Source organism: Hemiscyllium ocellatum, chromosome 12, assembly GCF_020745735.1.
Source record: "Hemiscyllium ocellatum isolate sHemOce1 chromosome 12, sHemOce1.pat.X.cur, whole genome shotgun sequence".
NCBI classification, from domain to species: Eukaryota; Metazoa; Chordata; class Chondrichthyes; order Orectolobiformes; family Hemiscylliidae; genus Hemiscyllium; species Hemiscyllium ocellatum.
In genome coordinates, this window is record NC_083412.1 from 101,907,643 (window position 1) to 101,930,301 (window position 22,659).

Genomic DNA, 22,659 nt, shown 5'->3' on the forward strand with positions numbered 1-22,659 from the left:
AAGCCAGAGACAAGTGTCTAAACCAGAATGTCTTTGTAAGAATAGAATGTCTTTGTTAAGCTAGCTCCACAGAATAGTGAACCTCCATCAGAACTCCTGGAAATTATGCATGCAGTTCCCAGTACTCCTGGCAGTCCCTCCATTCAACATCGAGTGAGAGAAAGACGACCACCATCATGCACTCCATATAATGCAGGATTTACCGTAGCTGCAGACACAGGAATCTATCTGGCTTTGTGACCTGAATCATGAGGGCTAGCAGTTATCAATAGGATAGCTGACGACCTACCATAGAGTCCGACAGCACGGAGATAGGCCCTCTGTCCCAAACTGGTCCATGCCGACCAAAATGTCCATCAACGCTAACCCCATTTCCCTGCACTTGGCCCTCATCCTTCTAATCCTTCCCTATCCATGTATTTGTCAAATGCCTTTTAAATATTAATGTACCTACATCAACCACTTCAGCTGGCAGCTCATTGCATATGCTTACCAAAGACTGAGTGCATTCACCCTATCCATGCCTCTCAAGATCTTGTACACTTCTGTAAGATCTCCCTGCAGTCTCCTACACTCTTTGAAGAAAAAGGTCCTAGCTTGTCCAACCTCTCCCAATATCTCTATATCGACGGTTTGGGCAAAAATGAAGGGCTTTTGCCCGAAACATCGATTCTCCTGCTCCTCGGCTGCTGCCTGACCTGCTGCGCTTTTCCAGCACCACATTGTTGACTCTAATCTCCAGCATCTGCAGTCCTCACGTTTGCCTATAACTCAGACTGTTGACTCCTGACAACATCCTGGTAAATTTCTTCTGCACTGTTTCCAGTTCAATCCTTCCTGTAGCAAGGTGACTAAAACTGAACACAATACTCCAAATGCAGCCTTACCAACGTCCTGTATAACTGCAACATAACTTGCCAACTTCTATACTCAATGCCCTGACTGATGAAGGCCAGTGTGCCAAAACCCTCCTTCACTGTCCGGTCTACCTGTGGCTCCACTTTCAGAGAACTGTGCACCTAAACTCTTAGGTCCCTCTGTCCCACTACACTCCTTAAAGCCCAACCATTCACCATGAAACTCCTACTTTGATTTGACTTTTCAAAATACAACACCTCACATTTATCTATATAAGACTCCATTTGCCATTTCTCAGCCCACTTCCCAAGCTGCTCAAGGTCCTGCTGCAATTTCTGATAGCCTTCCTCACTGTCCATGATATCACATATTTTAGTGTCATCAGCAAACGTATTAATCATACCTTGTACATTCTCATCCAAATCATTGGTATAGATAACAAACAGTAATGGGCCCAGCACCGACCCTTGAGGCACTCCACTAGTCACAGGCCTCCAGTCCAACAAGGATCCTTCCACTATTACCCTCTGCTTCCTACCAGCAAGCCAACTGTGGATCCAATTTGCCAGCTCTCCCTGGATTCCATGTCAGGTCAGCCTACCATGTGGAACCTTATCAAAGGTCTTACTGAAATCCATATTGACTATGTCTACCGCCCTGCTCATAGAGTCGTAGAGATGTACAGCATGGAAACAGACCCTTCGGTCCAATCCGTCCTTGCCGACCAGATATCCCAACCCAATCTAGTCCCACCTGCCAGCACCCGGCCCATATCCCTCCAAACCCTTCCTATTCATATACCATCCAAATGCCTCTTAAATGTTGCAATTGTACCAGCCTCCACCACTTCCTCTGGCAGCTCATTCCATACACGTACCACCCTCTGTGTGAAAAAGTTGCCCCTTAAGTCTCTTTTATATTTTTCCCCTCTCACCTTAAACCTATGCTGTCTAGTTCTGGACTCCATGACCCCAGGGAAAAGACTTTGTCTATTTATCCTATCCATGCCCCTCATAATTTTGTAAACCTCTATAAGGTCACCCCTTAGCCTCCGATGCTCCAGGGAAAGCAGCCCCAGACTGTTCAGCCTCTCCCTATAGCTCAAACCCTCCAAACTTGGCAACATCCTTGTAAACCTTTTCTGAACCCTTTCAAGTTTCAAAACATCTTTCCGATAGGAAGGAGTCCAGAATTGCAACAATATTCCAACAGTGGCCTAACCAATATCCTGTACAGCCACAACATGACCTACCAACTCCTGTACTCAGTACTCTGACCAATAAAGGAAAGCATACCAAATGCCTTCTTCACTATCATGTCTACCTGCGACTCCACTTTCAAGGAGCTATGAACCTGCACTCCAAGCTTTCTGTTCAGCAACACTCCCTAGAATCTTACCATAAGTATAAGTTCTGCTAAAATTTGTTTTCCCAAAATGCAACACCTCGCATTTATCTGAATTAAACTCCATCTGCCACTTCTCGACCCATTGGCCCATCTGGTCAAGATCCTTTTGTGATCTGAGGTAACCTTCTTCCCTGTCCACTACACCTCCAATTTTGGTGTCATCTGAAAATTTACTAACTATACCTCTTATGCTCATTTATGTAAATGACAAAAAGTAGAGGACCCAGCACCAATCCTTGTGGCACTCCACTGGTCACAGGCCTCCAGTCTGAAAAACAACCCTCTACCACCACCCTCTGTCTTCTACCTTTGAGCCAGTTCTGTATCCAAATGGCTAGTTCTCCCTGTATTCCATGACATCTAACCTTGCTAATCAGTCTCTCATGGGGAACCTTGTCAAACGCCTTACTGAAGTCCATATGGATCACATCTACAGTTCTGCCCTCATCAATCCTCTTTGTTACTTCCTCAAAAAAACTCAATCAAGTTTGTGAGATATGATTTCCCATTCACAAAGTCATGTTGACTATTCCTGATCAGTCCTTGCCTTTCCAAATACATGTACATCCTGTCCCTCAGGATTCCCTCCAACAACTTGCCCCCATTTTGCCTCCTGAATATCTTTCAGGAAGGAAACTGCCATCCTTACCTGGTCTGGCCTCCACTGACATCAGGCTCACTGGTCTATAGTTCCCTGGCTTGTCCTTACCGCCCTTCTTAAACAGTTCTCGTCAACTTTCCTGGTCACTTCATCAAAGAACACTAGCAAATTTGTGAGGCATGATCTCCAAAGCGCAAAGCCATGCTGACTATTCCTAATCAAACCCTGTCTTTCCAAATGTATGTATATCTTATCACATAGAATCTTCTCAAGTAACTTACCCACCTCAGATGTTAAGCTGACTGGGTTATAGTTCCCAGGCTTTTCTTTGCAGCCCTCCTTGAATAAGTGCACAACATTCACTACCCACCAATCTTCCAGGACTCACCCGTGGCTAATGATGATGAAAATCTATCAGCCAGGGCCCCTACAATTTCTTCTCTGGCCTCTTGCAGTGTTCTTGGATCTATCCAGTCAGGATCTGGAAATTTATCCACCTTCATACATTCTAATACATCCAACACCTTCTCTGCTGTGATATGGACTGTCCCAGCCACTTCCGCCCCCACTGACATCACTAACCGGCAGGAACACAAATCCTCAGGTTTCCCCGCCCCCACGCCGCCTTACGTCACTACGCGTAACCCCGCCCCCACGCAAACCTTCGCCACCACACATAACCCCGCCAAACCCACACCGTCTTTCGTCACTTCACGTAACCCCGCCCCCACGCTTATTTCCGTCACGACGCATGACCCCGCCCCCACGTCGACCAACGTCACCACGTCTAACTCCGCCCCTACTTCGATCTCTGTCCCCGCCCCTAACCCCAGCCCCAGCTCCAGCTCCAGTCCTACACCAGGTCCTAGCTCCCAACCTTACCGGTTTTTCACCATCCCTCCAGATCTCCCCCTCTCTGCGGATGAAAGATCAGTCCTCAGCAGGGGCCTCACCTTCATTCCCCTACGCCCTCGGATTAATGAGTTCAACACGCGCCGAGATATTGAGCAATTCTTCCGCCGCCTTCGCCTCCGTGCCTACTTTCACAACCAAGACTCCCGCCCACCCTCTGACGACCCCTTCTCCCGCCTCCAACACACCCCATCCACCTGGACACCCCGTGCTGGCCTCCTACCCGCCCTCGACCTCTTTATAGCCAACTGCCGCCGTGACATTAACCGACTCAACCTGTCCACCCCTCTCAACCACTCCAACCTCTCACCCTCAGAACGTGCAGCCGTCCACTCCCTCCGCTCCAATCCCAACCTCACCATCAAACCCGCAGACAAGGGAGGCGCGGTGGTAGTTTGGCGCACTGACCTGTATACCGCTGAAGCCAAACGCCAGCTCGCGGACGCCTCCTCTTATCGCCCCCTTGACCACGACCCCACCTCCCACCACCAAACCATCATCTCCCAGACCATCCAGGACCTCATCACCTCAGGGGATCTCCCATCCACCGCCTCCAACCTCATAGTCCCACAACCCCGCACCGCCCGTTTCTACCTCCTGCCCAAAATCCACAAACCTGCCTGCCCCGGCCGACCCATTGTCTCAGCCTGCTCCTGCCCCACCGAACTCATCTCCCAATACCTCGACACGGTCCTGTCCCCTTTAGTCCAAGAACTCCCCACCTACGTTCGGGACACCACCCACGCCCTCCACCTCCTCCAGGATTTTCGCTTCCCCGGTCCCCAACGCCTTATTTTCACTATGGACATCCAGTCTCTGTACACCTCCATCCCCCATCACGAAGGACTCAAAGCCCTCCGCTTCTTCCTTTCCCTCCGCACCAACCAGTACCCTTCCACTGACACCCTCCTTCGACTGACTGAACTGGTCCTCACCCTGAATAACTTCTCTTTTCAATCCTCCCACTTCCTCCAAACTAAAGGAGTTGCCATGGGCACCCGCATGGGCCCCAGCTATGCCTGCCTCTTCGTAGGATATGTGGAACAGTCCATCTTCCGCAACTACACTGGCACCACCCCCCACCTTTTCCTCCGCTACATCGATGACTGTATCGGCGCTGCCTCGTGCTCCCACGAGGAGGTTGAACAGTTCATCAACTTTACTAACACCTTCCATCCCGACCTGAAATTCACCTGGACCATCTCAGACTCCTCCCTCCCCTTCCTAGACCTCTCTATTTCTATCTCGGGCGACTGACTCAACACAGACATCTATTATAAACCGACTGACTCCCACAGCTACCTGGACTACACCTCCTCCCACCCTGCCCCCTGCAAAAACGCCATCCCATATTCCCAATTCCTTCGTCTCCGCCGCATCTGCTCCCAGGAGGACCAATTCCAACACCGCACAGCCCAGATGGCCTCCTTCTTCAAGGACCGCAGATTCCCCCCAGACGTGATCGACGATGCCCTCCAACGCATCTCCTCCACTTCCCGCTCCTCCGCCCTTGAGCCCCGCTCCTCCAACCACCACCAAGACAGAACCCCACTGGTTCTCACCTACCACCCCACCAACCTCCGCATATAACGTATCATCCGCCGCCATTTCCGCCACCTCCAAACGGACCCCACCACCAAGGATATATTTCCCTCCCCTCCCCTATCAGCGTTCCGCAAGGACCACTCCCTTCGTGACTCCCTCGTCAGATCCACACCCCCCACCAACCCAACCTCCACCCCTGGCACCTTCCCCTGCAACCGCAGGAAATGTAAAACTTGCGCCCACACCTCCACACTCACTTCCCTCCAAGGCCCCAAGGGATCCTTCCATATCCGCCACAAGTTCACCTGTACCTCCACACACATCATCTATTGCATCCGCTGCACCCGATGTGGCCTCCTCTATATTGGTGAGACAGGCCGCTTACTTGCGGAACGCTTCAGAGAACACCTCTGGGCCGCCCGAACCAACCAACCCAATCACCCCGTGGCTCAACACTTTAACTCCCCCTCCCACTCCACCGAGGACATGCAGGTCCTTGGACTCCTCCACCGGCAGAACACAACTACACGACGGCTGGAGGAGAAGCGCCTCATCTTCCGCCTGGGAACCCTCCAACCACAAGGTATGAATTCAGATTTCTCCAGCTTCCTCATTTCCCCTCCCCCCACCTTGTCTCAGTCGGTTCCCTCAACTCAGCACCGCCCTCCTAACCTGCAATCCTCTTCCTGATCTCTCCGCCCCCACCCCACTCCAGCCTATCACCCTCACCTTGACCTCCTTCCACCTATCCCACCTCCATCGCCCCTCCCCCAGTCCCTCCTCCCTACCCTTTATCTTAGCCTGCTTGGCTCTCTCTCTCTCTTATTCCTGATGAAGGGCTTATGCTCGAAACGTCGAATTCTCTATTCCTGAGATGCTGCCTGGCCTGCTGTGCTTTGACCAGCAACACATTTGCAGCTGTCCCCAAGATATCACCACGAACTTCCCCAAATTCCCCAGTCTTCATGTCTTTCTCTGTGGTAAACACAGAGGAGAAATACTCAATGAGAGCGTCGCCCATCTCCTGTGGTTTTACACATACATGTCCATATTTGTCCTTTAAGGGCCCTATTCTCTCTCTAGTTATTCTTTTTCTTTAATATACTTAAAGAACCTCTTTGGATTCACCCTAATCTTCTCAGTCAAGACTATCTCATGCCCCCTTTTTGCCTCCTGAATATCGTTCAGGAAGGAAACTGCCATCCTTACCTGGTCTGGCCTACAAATGACTCCAGACTCTCAGCAACGGCATTGACTTTTAACTACCAGAAAGCCATTCAATTGTATCAATTACTACAAAGTCTCAACAAAGAAGTTACGCTGGACAGATTACCTGGCATCAGCCTAGGCACTGGAAATGACAACGGCAAAAACAGCCCTGTCGGCCTCTCAAAATCGACCTTAATAATATCTAGGGTCAGTGTCAAGATTGGGCAACAAGCTGACCTGTCTGTAAGGTATGATTCCATGAGTATCTCCCAGACACCAACATCGCTATCCTGAGCTGGTCGGGTCCGAAATGTCATAGCTGCTAGACTGGGTCTGAGGCAGGTGGTGAGGAAACCAACAAGAGGAAGAAACATACTTCACCTCATCCTTACCAACCTGCTGCACAAAGTCATAATTCCCGTTGGTGGAGCAATCTCCACTTGTTGGCGATGACTCTGAAAGTCAATTGTTCCATTTCATCAGTAATATTAGAAATGTAAAATTCTGACGTAAGTGGTGTAAAATCCAAATACTCTGTGGAATTCTACTTCAATGCACTGGATTTATCGCAATGTAAAATACAATTTTTTTCAGAATTGAAATTTTATTTTTATTTCAGTTACTGATACGTCTTGTAATGAGAGAGCTTCGTTTTAAAGGGCCCAAGGCAGATCAGACTGAGTAAGTAACAACTGTTCTGATACTGAAGTAAAACTGCCATAAATGATGCTGAAGATGAAGAAATTTGGTGAATTTCTGCAGTGCATCTTGTAGATAGTACACACTGCTGCTACTGAGTGTCGCTGGTGGAGGGAGTGGATGTTTGTGGATGTGGTGCCAATCAAGTGGACTGCTTAGCTCTGGATGGTGTTGAGCTTCTTGAGTGTTGTTGGGTCTGTACCCATCCAGGCAAGTGGGGAGTATTCGATCACACTCCTGACTTGTGCCGTGTAGATGATGGACAGGCTCTGGGGAGTCAGATGGGGAATTACTTGATGAAGGATGCCCAGCTCTTGGCTGGTTCTTGCAGCCACTGTGTTTATATGGTGAGTCCAGTTGAGTTTCTGGTCAGTAGTAAGCCCCCAGGACACTGATAATGGGGGAATTCAGCGATTGTGGCAGTTGAATTCCGTCTTGTTGCAGGTTGTCATTGCCTGGCTTTTGTTTTCCATGAATGTTACTTACTATTTGTAATCTGAACTAGCGCATTATCCATGTCTTGCTGCATTTGGATATGGACTACTTCAGTATCTGAGGACTCAAGTATCAGTCATTGGGCCTGCATTCAATAGAACTTAGAAGAACAAGGGGGTTGTGAAAACATAACATTCTGACAGGGCTCCTCCGTCTGGATCCAGGGATGATGTAGTTTGGGATCCAGCAGAAGAGGTCACAGTGCCAGGGAATGCACATGGCCATTTCAGACTGAGATGGGACATTTCTTCACTGAGTGTGGTGAACGTGTGGAATTCTCGACCACAGGAGACTGTGGAACCACGTCACTGAATATATTTAAGGAAGAAATGGATTTCAAGAAGGGAAAGGTGTCAAGGGTTGTGGCGTGTGAGTGGGAGTGTGACATCAAGATAGAGGATCAGCCATGCTCATGTTGAACGTTGGAAGGAGCTGGATTGGTTGAATGGTCTACCCCTGCTAATGTTTTCTGTGTGTCAAAACCATCAATAAGACCATAAGATATTGGAACAGAATTAGGCCATTCAGTCCATCCAATCTACTCCATCATTCAATCATGGTTGATATGTTTCTCAACCCCTGCCTTCCCCCCATTCTCTGCCTTCTCCCCGTAACCCTTGATCCCCATATTAATCAAGAACCTATCTATCTCTGTCTTAAATACACTCAATGACTTGGTCTCCGCAGCCCTCTGTGGCAATGCATTGCAGATTCATCACTCTGTGGCTGAAGAAATTCCTCCTCACCTTGGTTCTAAAGGGATGACCCTTCACTCTGAGGTTGTGCCCTTGGGTCCTAGTCTCTCCTTCTGGTGGAGACATCTTCTCCACATCCACTCTATCCAAACCTCTCAGCAAACTCTAAATTTCAATCAGATTCCCATTCCTCCTAAACTCCATTGCACACAGTCCCAAAATCCTCAGCTGCACATCACACGACAAACCCATTCTAAGGGCAGCCAGGGATGGACAACAATGACAGCCTGCAATTCCTACATCCCAGAAAAGAGCAGAGACATGCAGTGTTAGGTTATTATGGGGTATATTGATATTCTTGGGCATATCGATATAAAAACACAGATGGTGTTGGGTGTTTTGAAAATTGGTGGATGCAGGTACAATACACTGTTTAAAAGACATTTGGGTAAGTACATGAAGAGGAAAGTTTTGGAAGGATATGGGCCAGAAGCAGGCAGGTGGGACTAGTTTAGTTTGGGATTGTGTTCAGCATGGACTTGTTGGACCGAAGGATCTGTTTACATGCTGTGTGACTCCATGGCTCCATCGCCTTCCCCTGTACATCCATCTGCTCAATATATTTGAATAGTTTCTCAATCCAGTTGCTCCACGAGCTTCTCATTCGAATGAGTTTCTGTAACACCATCCCCCTCCCCCACAATAGAGACTAGACATCCCCCCCTCTCCCACCCACAATGGAGGACCAGTGTCCTCCCCCTTGCCCCCACCCTCCCCACCTCCCCCCCACCCCCTTCCCCCCCCCCCACAATGGAGACCGCACATTCCCCCCTTCTCCCCCTACAATGGAAATCAGTGTCCTCCCCCTTGCCCCCACCGTCCCACCACCACCACAATAGAGAGCAAACCTCCATCCCCCCAATAATGGAGACCAACCTCCCCATGCTGCAATTTATCTTCTAAAAAATAATGAAGTTGTAGAGTCATAGAGATATACAGCATGGAAACAGATCCTTCGATCCAACCCATCCAGCTGACCAGATATCCTAACCTAATCTAGTCCCAATTGCCCAGCACTTGGCCCATATCCCTTGCTATTCATGTGGAAGATGCCTTTTAAATGTTGTAATTGTACCAGCCTCCACCACTTCCTCTGGCAGCTCATTTCACACATGCACCACCCTCTGTTTGAAAATGTTGCCCCTAGGTCTGTTTTTAATCTTTCCCCTCTCACCCTAAACCTATGCCCTCTAGTTCTGGACTCCCCAGCTCAGGGAAAAGACCTTGTCCCGATCCATGCCCCTCATGATTTTATAAACCTCTATAAGGTCACCCCTCAGTCTCTGACGCTCCAGGGAAAACAGCCCCAGCCTGTTCAGCCTCTCCCTATAGCTCAAATCTTCCAACCCTGGCAACATCCTTGTAAATCTTTTCTGAACCCTTTCAAGCTTCTCCAATAGGAAGGAGCCCAGAATTGTACACAATATTCCAACAGTGGCCTAACCAATGTCCTGTATAGCCGCAACATGACCTCCCAACTCCTGTACTCAATACTCTGGCCAATAAAGGAAAGCATACCAAATGCCTCCTTCACTATCCTGTCTACCTGCGACTCCACTTTCAAGGAGCTATGAACCTGCACTCCAAGGTCTCTGTGTTCAGCAGAACTCTCCAGTACCTTATCATTAAGTGTATAAGTCCTGATCTGATTTGATTTTCCAAAATGCAGCACCTCACATTTATCCGAATTAAACTCCATCTGCCACTTCTCAGCCCATTGGCCCATTTGATCAAGATCCCCTTATACTTTGAGGCAGTCTTCTTAGATGTCCACTATACATCCAATTTTGGTGTCATCTGCCTCTTATAAAGGCTACTGAGACTTTATAAAGCTCTGGTTAGGCCCCATTTGGAGTACTGTGTCCAGTTTTGGGTCCCACACCTCAGGAGAAACATATTGGCACTGGAGCGTGTCCAGCGGAGATTCACACGGATGATCCCTGGAATGGTAGGTCTAACATACGAGGAACGGCTGAGAATCCTGGGATTGTATTCATTGGAGTTTAGAAGATTAAGGGGAGATTTAATAGAAACTTACAAGATAATACATGGCTTGGAAAGGGTGGACGCTAGGAAATTGTTTCCGTTAGGCGAGGAGACTAGGACCCGTAGACACAGCCTTAGAATTAGAGGGGGTAAATTTAGAACAGAAATGCGGAGACATTTCTTCAGCCAGAGAGTGGTGGGCCTGTGGAATTCATTGCCGCGGAGTGCAGTGGAGGCTGGGACGCTAAATGGCTTCAAGGCCGAGATTGATAAATTCTTGATGTCACAAGGAATTAAGGGCTATGGGGAGAATGCTGGTAAGTGGAGTTGAAATGCTCATCAGCCATGATTGAATGGCGGAGTGGACTTGATGGGTCGAATGGCCTTATTTCCACTCCTATGTCTTATGGTCTTATGCTCGCATGCAAATCATTTATATAAATGACAAAAAAGTAGAGGACCCAGCACCAATCCTTGTGGCACTCCACTGGTCACCAGTCTGAAAAACAACCCTGCACCACCACCCTCTGTCTTCTACCTTCTGTATCCAAATGGCTAGTTCTCCCTGTATTCCATGAGATCTAACCTTGCTAACTAGTCTCCCATAGGGAACCTTGTCGAATGCCTTACTGAAGTCCATCTAGATCACATCTACCGCTCTGCCCTCATCAATCCTCTATTACTTCTTCAAAAAACTCAATCAAATTCGTGAGACGATTTCCCATGCACAACGCCATGTTGACTATCCCTAATCAGTCCTTGCCTTTCCAAATACATGTACATCCTGTCCCTCAGGATTCTCTCCAACAACTTGCTCACCAGCACTTGCTCACTGGTCTATAGTTCCCTGGCTGAAAATGTGTTGCTGGTTAAAGCACAGCAGGTTAGGCAGCATCCAAGGAACAGGAAATTCGACGTTTCGGGCCAGAGCCCTTCATCAGGATGAAGGGCTCTGGCCCAAAACGTCGAATTTCCTGTTCCTTGGATGCTGCCTAACCTGCTGTGCTTTAACCAGCAACACATTTTCAGCTCTGATCTCCAGCATCTGCAGACCTCACTTTTTACTTATAGTTCCCTGGCTTGTCCTTACCACCTTTCTTAAATAGTGGCACCACATTAGCCGGCCTCTAGTCTTCCAGCACCTCACCTGTGACTATCGATGATACAAATATCTCAGCAAGGGACCCAGCAATCATTTCCCTAGCTTGCCACAGAGTTCTAGGGTACACCTGATCAGGTCTTTGAGACTTAACCACCTTTATTAAGACATTTTAAAACATCCAGCACCATCTCCTATAATATGGACGTTTTTCAAGTTGTCACCATCTATTTCCCCATCTTTTAGGGCGGCACGGTGGCACAGTGGTTAGCACTGCTGCCTCACTGCTGCCTGAGACCCGGGTTCAATTCCCGACTCAGGCGACTGACTGTGTGCACATTCTCCCCGTGTCTGCGTGGGTTTCCTCCGGGTGCTCCGGTTTCCTCCCACAGTCCAAAGATGTGCACGTCAGGTGAATTGGCCATGCTAAATTGCCCGTAGTGTTAGGTAAGGGGTAAATGTAGGGGTTTGGGTGGGTTGCGCTGCGGCGGGTCGGTGTGGACTTGTTGGGCCGAAGGGCCTGTTTCCACACTGTAAGTAATCTAATCTAATCTAATCTTCTATATCTTCCATGTCCTTCTCCACAGTAAACACTTATGCAAAATATTTGTTTAGTATCTCCCCCATCTCCTGCGGTTCCAAACAGAGGCCGCCTTGCTGATCTTTGAGGGGCCCTATTCTCTCCATAGTTACTCTTTTTGTCCTTAATGTATTTATCAAACCCCTTTGGATTCTCCTTAACTCTATTTTCCAAAGCTATCTCATGTCCCCTTTTTGCCCTCCTGATTTTCCTCTTAAGAATACTTCAACCGCCTTTATACTCTTCTAAAGATTCACTCAATCCTATCTGTACCTGACAGATGCTTCTTTCTTTTTCTTAACCAAAACCTCAATTTCTCTAGTTATCCAGCATTCCCTACACCTACCAGCCTTTCCTTTCACCCTGACAGGAATATACTGTCTCTGGACTCTCATTATCCCATTTTTGAAGGTTTCCCATTTTCCAACTGTCCCTTTACCTGCAAACATCTACCCACAATCAATTTTTGAAAGTTCTTGCCTAATACCATCAAAATTGGCCTTTCTCCAATTTAGAACTTTAACTTTTCCATCGCTATTTTAAAACTAATAGAATTATAGTCACTGGCCCCAAAGTGCTCCCCCACTGACTCCTCAGTCACTTTCCCTGTCTTATTTCCCAAAAGAGGTCAAGTTTTGTGGCTTCTCCATTTTTCTAGAAGACAGGTCAGTGTGAATGATACAAGTTTGAGGTGTGTGCAGGAGCAGAGGGACACTGCATGATTCTCTGATGGTGACCAGGCAAGTTGAAACAGTTGTTGAGAAGGCTGATAAGATCCATGGATTTACAGTTAGAAGCATAAGGTATAAAGGCAAGGAGATGATGCTACACCTCTTCAAATCCTACCACATTTGGATATTGTGTTCAATTTTGGGCACCTTCTTGAAGGAAGGATGTTAAAGCCTTGGAGAGAGTACAAAGGAGATTTATTAGAATGATACCAGGAATGAGGAATTTTAGTCACAAGGCAATATGAGAGAAGTTGAAACAAAGAAGGTTAAAAGGTGACCTTGTTGAGGTGTTCAAAATTATGAACCGTTTTGACAGGGTAAAGAAGGATATTTTGTTTCCACTAGTTTGTATGTCAGTAATTTGAAGTCACGATTTCAAGATTGTCAACGAGAGAGCTAGGAGTGAGATGAGGAGAAACTCCTTTACTCAGAGAGTTGTTGGGATTTGGAACACACTGGGAGAGTGGCGAGTTCCATTGGAGGTTTCAAAACAGCTGGATAATTATTTGAAAACGATGAATATACAGGACTTTGGAGATGGGTCTGGAAATGGGACAAACTGGGTAACTCCTTTGGGAGCCAGTACTGACACGATGGGTCGAACAGTCTCCTTTACTATAAAATTCTATGATTGTTCTCTGTGATTAAAGTCTGGGATAACTCAAATCGATGTAGGGTTAGAGCAGGAATGAGATTACTGTCATATAAAGGATAAACATCAACACTGAATGTATCCTTGTTATAATTTCTCTCTGATTCTAGAATAGATTGTTTCTGTTGGATCTCACTACTCTGTTATGGACAAGCTGATAGAGGTTGTTCAGTGCATAATGCACACTCCAGTCTCTAAAAGAGCTGTCTAATTAGTCCCACGCCCCTGCTTTTTACCTTCAGATCTTCCAACGTCTCCCCTTCAGATATTGCTCCAGATCCCGACTCAATTCCTGACTCAGGCGACTGACTGTGTGGAGTTTGCACGTTCTCCCCGTGTCTGCATGGGTTTACTCCGGGTGCTCTGGTTTCCTCCCACAGTCCAAAGATGTGCGGGTCAGGTGAATTGGCCATGCTAAATTGCCCGTAGTGTTAGGTAAGGGGTAAATGTAGGGGTATGGGTGGGTTGCGCTTCGGCGGGTCGGTGTGGACTTGTTGGGCCGAAGGGCCTGTTTCCACACTGTAAGTAATCTAATCTAATCTAATCCCTAATGAATCTTTGCGTTGAAGCTGCTCACATTCCCCTTTGCAGATCACGGCGTGATGTAATGTTCCCAGCTGATGTTATGACTAGACAGATCCCAGACTGAAGTCTAGCTTGATTGATCGTGTTTTGTTCTGTTTTGTTTTAAACAAAGCGGTCTCTCAGTAAGATTTAAGGATTAGATATGGTGGTTTAACTTGAGCGTCATCACACCTAAAGCAAGGGGAGAGGTTGAGAAGGCAGGTCCTTCATGATAACTTCAGCTGCTGCAGGAATTGAACTCACTGTTGACATCACTGTAATTCACAACCCAGCCGTTCAGCCAACTGAGCTACCAAATCCCCAGTCTCTCTATGAAATATAAGGAGTCAATTTTTCAGATTTGGTTTCAGGAATAAAAGAGAATCATACAGTCCGGAATCTTGCTAACTTCCTTGCATCAAAAGAGTTTGTTTTTAACAATTCTAAATTTCAGGCTAATGCAAAAACTGCGGAGGTATGGCATTGAGGGTGCATTAGAGGTTTGGATTAGGAATTGGCTGGCTGGAAGGAGACAGAGGGTAGTAGTTGATGGTATAGGTTCATCTTGGAGTGCAGTTACTAGCGGTGTTCCACAAGGATCTGTTTTGGGACCATTGCTGTTTGTCATTTTAATAAATGACCTGGAGGAGGGCTTGAAGGCTGGGTGAGCAAGTTTGCGGATGATACGAAAGTCGGTGGAGTTGTGGACAGCGAAGAAGGATGTGGCAGGTTACAGCGGGATATAGATAAGTTGCAGAGCTGGGCAGAAAGGTGGCAAATGGAGTTCAATGTAGCTAAGTGTGAAGTCATTCACTTTGGTAGGAGTAACAAGAAGATGGATTACTGGGCTAATGGTAGGCTACTTGGTAGTGTGGATGAGCAGAGGGATCTTGAGGTCCATGTACACAGATCTCTGAAAGTCGCCACCCAGGTAAATAGTGCTGTGAAGAAGGCATATGGTGTACTGGGCTTTATTGGTAGAGGAATTGAGTTCCGGAGTCCTGAGGTCATGTTGCAGTTGTATAAGACTCTGGTGCGGCCTCATCTGGAGTATTGTGTGCAGTTTTGGTCGCCATACTGTAGGAAGGATGTGGAGGCATTGGAACGAGTGCAGAGGAGGTTTACCAGGATGTTGCCTGGCATGGTAGGAAGATCGTATGAGGAAAGGCTGAGGCACTTGGGGCTGTTCTCATTGGAGAAAAGAAGGTTTAGCGGAGATTTGATAGAGGTGTACAAGATGATTAGGGGTTTAGATAGGGTTGACAGTGAGAACCTTTTTCCGCTAATGGAGTCAGCTGTTACTCGGGGACACAGCTTTAAATTAAGGGGAGGTAGGTATAGGACAGATGTTAGGGGTAGATTCTTTACTCAGCGGGTTGTGAGTTCATGGAATGCCCTGCCAGTAGCAGTGGTGAACTCTCCCTCTTTATGGTCATTTAAGCGGGCATTGGATAAGCATATGGAGGTTATTGGGCTAGTGTAGGTTAGGTAGGCTTCGGTCGGCGCAACATCGAGGGCCGAAGGGCCTGTGCTGCACTGTATTTTTCTATGTTCTATGTAAACTTTTTTCAGGAGTAACTGCTTCACACATCCAGCCCCAGTCAGGAACGCTGTGGAACTGCCCCAGTTAGAACTGGAGAAAACACATTTTTTTCCAAAATATGGGTGTTACACGTAATTAAAAGAAAAACAAAATGAATCTTTGATTCTGAACTGGACGTAATGCACAATCTTGTTTACATGTTCCCAATGTGAACTAAAGCTCATTACTCTGCAGGGAGACTTCTGCACTCAATGTGTTTTTCCTAAATGCAGAAGTACTTGCAAGTTAACCATTAAACCTCTTCAGACACACACAAACCCAGTTCACATTCAAAATCCTAGCTCAAATAAACGATGAAATTTCTATAAATCTTACATCACAAGGTACCTCCATCCTGCTCTGGTTCCTTAACCGCTCATCATCCAGCCGTGTCCCTCTGGTCACTTAATCTCCTGATGTGTTACTCCACAAAATACCACACCATTTACAGCACCTCAATTAAACCTCACTCCACTGCAGGCTCCTCAGGCTGCATGCTCCAGAAAAATGGAAGCAGCAGATCAAAGTGCTAATTTTAGAGAGAAGTCTGCTTTTAAAATGCAGCAGGAGTTAGAAAGACAATAAGAATGGATGGAATAAGATACGACCAGTTAGTGTGCTGACATCCGTATGAGAGAGAGATTATAAAATAAGTAGTTCTGCAAGTGAGTTTAGCCCTCTTCAGCTTTTGATACATTGAGCCTGTAAGTGTTCTCATTCCTCGTGTTGTCGCTCATTTAAATATCCCAATGCATTCCTGGCCGGTCTCTCACACCTTTCACCCCTCCCTCTCTATTTTACCCCGTCCAGCACCCTACACCATTCCCTTTCTCTGTAACCTCCTCCAGCCTCTACACCCTTCCATATCGCTGTAACCCTCTTCAGTCCCTACACCCCGCCTACCTCTGTAACCTCCTCTAAACCCTATTCCTTCCCTATCTCTGTCACCTCCTCCAACACTCCATGCCTCTCTATCTCTGTCACCTCCACCAGCCCCTACAACCCCTCCCTATCTCTGTAATATCTTCCAACCCCCATATCCCTCCCTATCTCTGTAGCCTCCTCTAACTCCTCCCCTTCCCTATCTCTGTCATCAAGCCCCTACACCCCCTCCCTACCTCTGTCAACTCCTCCATCCGCTATACCCCCTCCCAATCTCTGTAACGTCCTCTAACTCCTCCATCACTCCCTATCTCTGTGACATCCTCCAACCCATACACCCTCTCTCTATCTCTGTAACATCCTTCAGGCCCTACACCTCTCTCTATCTCTGTCAACTTCTCCAGCCCATACATCCCTTCCTATCTCTGATGTCCTCCAATGCCTACATCCCTCCTATCTCTGACCCCTTTTCCCCTCCCTATCTCTGTAACCTCCTGTAACCTCCTCTAACCCCTATACTTCTCCTTATTTCTGTCACCTCTTAATTAATTCTAGTTTAGTTAAGCATTGTGACCTCAGTGACTCTTTGACCTTTCCTTTTGCTTTCATCTCCAACAAAATTTACTGGCCGTGGTTGATGCTGCAGTAAATGCAACTTTCAAGGAACCTCAGTTTCCAACAATGTTCCTGTGAAGTACTTTGGGACATCTCATTTTGAGAAAGCTGCTATAAACAAGTTGTCTCATTTTGTGAGAATCTCATTTCAGTTATCATAGTTCCTGTAGGAGGTGTTTTGTGCTATCATGAGATAATTGTGTTGTCATATAACTTCTGACTTCACTGATTTTAAAATAATATTATAGGTTCAATTTATCTATCCCTTTTAATATATTAATTAGCTGCTTCAGTTGTTAGTGGAGGTGGGTGTAGCTAGGAAAGTGAAGTCAGGCCGCAATCCCATCAGCTATGGTCTTCCTGAATGGTGGAGTAGATTCAAGTGGGCTGAATGGTCTACTTTTGCTTCTCTTTCATAACTTCATGAGTACCCTTTAGCAATTGCCCTTCTAGATTGTAAAGCTTCAGCTTCTCTAGCTGAACTTTTCTCATTTCTTTGCAACTTTGCTTTGTCAGAGAGCCTTGGCCCAGTTCATTCTACAGACTAGGATTGTTGTGGTGGCAGGGTTGGCTGGTGGTTGGATTTATTATGCAGTTCTGGAACTTGCTTTTTGACTAACTGGTGTTTTTTCTGTTTGTTTACTTTCCTCCAACCCACATGATTCCTCGGTCCCACCTACAGGTTGAAGGAGCATTGACACTCGTATCTCAGCGACACATTTCAAATCTCAGCCACCGGGTTTCTCGTATCCGTGTCCCGCAGTGCTATGGAAGAAGCATATTTGCACAACACAGGAGCCAGGAAGTGGAAATGTGGACCTGTGCCTAGACTGCAGTCTGCAGCATCTGGGGCTCATTTTCCAATCTCCGACTGTCTGTTCTTTCAATTTAATGCTTTTGAAGCAAACTATCTGGACCATTTCTTGTCTGAGCCTAATTCAGCGTGCCTTATTTCATTTATTTATGGAGACAATGGGTGCCTTTTTTTAAATATTTACAAAGTAATTTGCTTATTTCTGATGGAAATGGTGTTAATGTGGCTGATGTTGAGTAAAGATATATTTATTTTGAGCACTTTGGATTCTGTGGAATTTAGTAGACATGTCAATTTTAAACCTCTGCTTGTCAGGAGCTTATAGAATGCCCACCAATAACCTGGTAAAGTACACTATGAGGCTAGCCCAGTGAGTGAAGGAGCTTGTGCTGTAGAATAACCATTTTATGTCCAAGACCTGAATGCCCTCAGATACTGAAGCTGAACCTTTTCCCTTATTCGGGCTAACAGAATGGGCTGACATTTTCACTTCATTTACCCACAGCAAAAACAGAAGTTGCTGGAAAAGCTCAGCAGGTCTGGCAATATCTGTGGAGAAAATCAGAGTTAGCATTCTGGGTCCAGTGAAGGTTCTGTAGAAGGGTCACTGGACTAGAAATGTTAAATCTGCTTTCTCTCCACAGATGCCGTCAGACCTACTAAGCTTTTTCTGCAACTTGGTCATGTTTCTGATTTCTAGCATCTGCAGTTCTTTTGTTTTTTTCCCTCTTTACCCACCTTCCTGAAGCACTGAATCACCCTTCCAGCTCTAGAATCCTTCTCACCAATGATCATGTAGCCTTGTTTGCTTTTTGATCTTGAGACCTCCAGTGTATATCTGCTGTTAACAGGTTCACTATTGCAATGGGAATGGCATTTCACACAGAGTATAGAAGAGATTCTGAGAGTGGATGAAAGTTAGAGATTATTGACTCTGTAATTGAAAGGGTAGCTGCAGCAGAGAGGATCAAGTAGCTCTCCATGATTATTCGAGCACACATGCAATGCAAATTATATTTGTTGTGTGAACGAGAGTTGTCACACATGCTCAATCCCTTTGACGATTCCTGGAAGATCAAATTAGAATTCTAAATGTTTTATAACATTTTTTACAAAATTCTCAGCTCAGTTGCCCCTGTTAAAGGTGGCTTTATGTCTCAATTGTAAGTATGTGAAAGTGTGTGTCGATAAATTTCTATTAGTAACTGCCCCAGCTTGGGATGCACATTGAACCTGGGAAATGTGTAAGATTCTGGACGTGACGAGATTAATGCACAGATTAGCAGAGAGGGAGGATGTGAATGTTTGAGAGAAAATTAACGTAACGCAAGTCTGATATTATTGGAGGAACAGAAAGTAATGTTTGAAAAAGCACTACAAGTAAACATTCCATTTCAGACCTGTGCCTAGAGGTCTGATGATGAAAGTTGCAAAAAATTAAAGGAATGAAATTGATTGAGGAACGAACATTGACTTGAGACAATGGGAGAACACATTTCTTTCCAGCATTATGATGAGAATAGGCCTCACTGGATGGGTTATTCTCAGATTCACTCTTACTCTCACTGGATATCTGATGTGGAGGGGCCAGTGTTGGACCAGGGTGGACAAAGTCAGACGTTGCATGACACCAGATTATAGTCCAACAGGCTTATTTGAAATCACAAGCTTTCAGAGCGCAGTTCCTTCAGGATTTCACCTGATGAAGAAGCAGCATTCCGACATCTCATGATTTCAAATAAACCTGTTGGACTATAACCTGGTGTCATGACTTCTGACTTTCTCACTGGAGAGGTTACTTTCAGATTCACTGTCACTGGGTAGGTTATTCTCGTTGTCACTGGGCAGGTTATTCTCACTGTCACTGGGCAGATTATTCTCACTGTCACTGGGCAGGTTATTCTCATTGTCACTGGGCAGATTATTCTCACTGTCACTGGGCAGGTTATTCTCACTGTCACTGGGCAGATTATTCTCACTGTCACTGGGCAGGTTATTCTCACTGTCACTGGGCAGGTTATTCTCACTGTCACTGGGCAGATTATTCTCACTGTCACTGGGCAGGTTATTCTCGTTGTCACTGGGCAGGTTATTCTCATTGTCACTGGGCAGATTATTCTCGTTATCACTGGGCAGGTTATTCTCATTGTCACTGGGCAGATTATTCTCACTGTCACTGGGCAGGTTATTCTCATTGTCACTGGGCAGGTTATTCTCGTTATCACTGGGCAGGTTATTCTCATTGTCACTGGGCAGATTATTCTCACTGTCACTGAGCAGGTTATTCTCACTGTCACTGGCAGGTTATTCTCACTGTCACTGGTCAGGTTATTCTCATTGTCACTGGGCAGGTTATTCTCACTGTCACTGGCAGGTTATTCTCACTGTCACTGGGCAGATTATTCTCATTGTCACTGGGCAGGTTATTCTCAGATTCACTCTCACTATTATTCACTCTCATGATTTGTTTTTCTTGTTGCTGCACTTGCTACAGTATGACAGCTGCTATCTCACTATATTTTATTGACTGAGTTATTCTAGCTGATATTACATTGGGGAATTTATTCAAATATACTGCACTGGAGGGGTTCTGTTGTATGTAGACAGCACTGAGTGGGTTATATTCCAGTGTTGACAGCACTGGCTGGTTATATACAGGATAGACTGCATTAAATGGGTTATATTCCAGTGTTGACAGCACTGGCTGGTTATATACAGGATAGACTGCACTAAATGGGTTATATTCCAGTGTTGACAGCACTGGCTGGTTATATACAGGATAGACTGCACTAAATGGGTTATATTCCAGTGTTGATGGCACTGGATGGGTTATATTCCAAGTTCAAGTAGACTTATTAGTGACTGATAAATGAGAAACAACACACGTCTGAAAGTGATTCAAACGATGACCTGCTGTTACCCTTTTAAGTAAGAACTTAGTGATATAAGATTTTAGAATGTTAAAGTTATTACAGGTACACAATCCTTTATTCGAAACACTCGGGTCCAGCTGGTTTTTGGAATTCAGATTTGTTCAAATTTCAGAATAAGTGACAGTTCAGCAGTACAATTTTTAAAAAATGTTACCAAACAGCAGACTCACTGTGAGTACTACGGGCTCTGAGACAGACTCGAGGCCTGCCACATCCACCCATGTCACATCTGAGTGCCATGCATCGAGTGGGTGTGGATTAGGTTAACTCATTGCCTTGTTAATAAGAAAAAAACTTCACAAAAAGCCTTTGGATTTTGGAGCTTTTCAGATTTCGGGATTTCGGATAAAGGATTTTCTACCTGTATAATTAATGGAAATATCAGCTCAGTTAGTAAAAACAGAAACAATGCTTTCTTAATCACTGGTGCTGCCGGTCTTATTGAGTATTTTCAGGATGTGGAGGTGCAGGTGTTGGACTGGGGTGGACAAGGTTAGAAGTCACACAACATCAGGTTATAATCCAACAGGTTTATTTGCAATCCCAAGCTTTCAGAGCGTTTACCTGGAGTCAGGTGAAATGTCATCACCTGATGAAGGGGCAAAGCTGTAAAAGCTTGTGTTCTCCATTAAACCTGTTGGACTGTAACCTGGTGTCATGTGACTTCTGACCCAGCATTTTCAGGATTTGCTTCTTTAATAATGTGCTGTAATTGGGCTGGAATTGAAATTCCGGTGAACTGAATCTATAGGTTACTAAATGAGTCTATAGATTACTGAATCTGTTACTGAATCTATAGGTTACTAAATGAATCTATAGATTACTGAATCTATTACTGAATCTATAGATTACTAAATGAATCTATAGATTACTAAATGAATAGTAAACTGCTCACAGCAAAACAGAAGAGACGTCAATCTGTGCAGTCCAGCATTACCAGAGGTATTGGGATTTTACATGTTTGCAATTGGATTGAGAGAGGATTTTGGTGAAAGGTTTTGAGCATTGGGCCAACAAATAACTATAAACTTTTTAACATAATTTCCTCTTTTTGCAAGGTTTGTGAAGGTTTGTAGCTCAGGTTGAGGTTTAGGGTGTAGGTTTGCTCACTGAGCTGTAGGTTTGATATCCAGACGTTTCATTACCTGGCTCGGTAACATCATCAGTGGCGACCTCCAAGTGAAGCAAAGCTGTTGTCTCCTGCTTTCTATTTATATCTTTCTCCTGGATGGGGTTCCTGGGGTTTGTGGTGATGTCATTCCCTGTTCGTTTTCTGAGGGGTTGATAGATGGCATCTAGATCTATGTGCTTGTTTATGGCGTTGTGGTTGGAGTGCCAGGCCTCTAGGAATTCTCTGGCATGTCTTTGCTTAGCCTGTCCCAGGATAGATGTGTTGTCCCAGGATAGATGTGCTGTCCCAGTTGAAATGGTAGTTTTTTTCTCCATGTGTAGGGCTATGAGGGAGAGAGGGTCGTGTCTTTTTGTGGCTAGCTGGTGTTCATGTATCCTGGTGGCTAACTTTCTTCCTGTTTGTCCTACGTAGTGTTTGTGGCAGTCCTTGCATGGAATGCAGTACTTGCAAAAAACACCATTTTGACTGGGACAACACATCTATCCTGGGACAGGCTAAGCAAAGACATGCCAGAGAATTCCTAGAGGCCTGGCACTCCAACCACAACGCCATAAACAAGCACATAGATCTAGATACCATCTATCAACCCCTCAGAAAACGAACAGGAA

General features: G+C 45.9%; 1 protein-coding gene across 2 annotated transcripts in view; it reads left to right on the forward strand.

Annotated features, from left to right (window-relative positions):
* The window catches only part of slc37a1 (solute carrier family 37 member 1), a 109,937-nt gene extending 87,888 nt beyond the window's left edge, over positions 1 to 22,049 (forward strand). For both annotated transcript variants that reach the window (XM_060833886.1, XM_060833887.1), the window contains 2 exons: positions 7,152 to 7,213; positions 17,855 to 22,049. In XM_060833886.1, coding sequence (XP_060689869.1) covers positions 7,152 to 7,213; positions 17,855 to 17,870 — 78 coding nt within the window. In that variant the 3' untranslated portion in view covers positions 17,871 to 22,049. The remainder of the gene's footprint in view (positions 1 to 7,151; positions 7,214 to 17,854) is intronic.
* Positions 22,050 to 22,659: the final 610 nt, after the last annotated feature.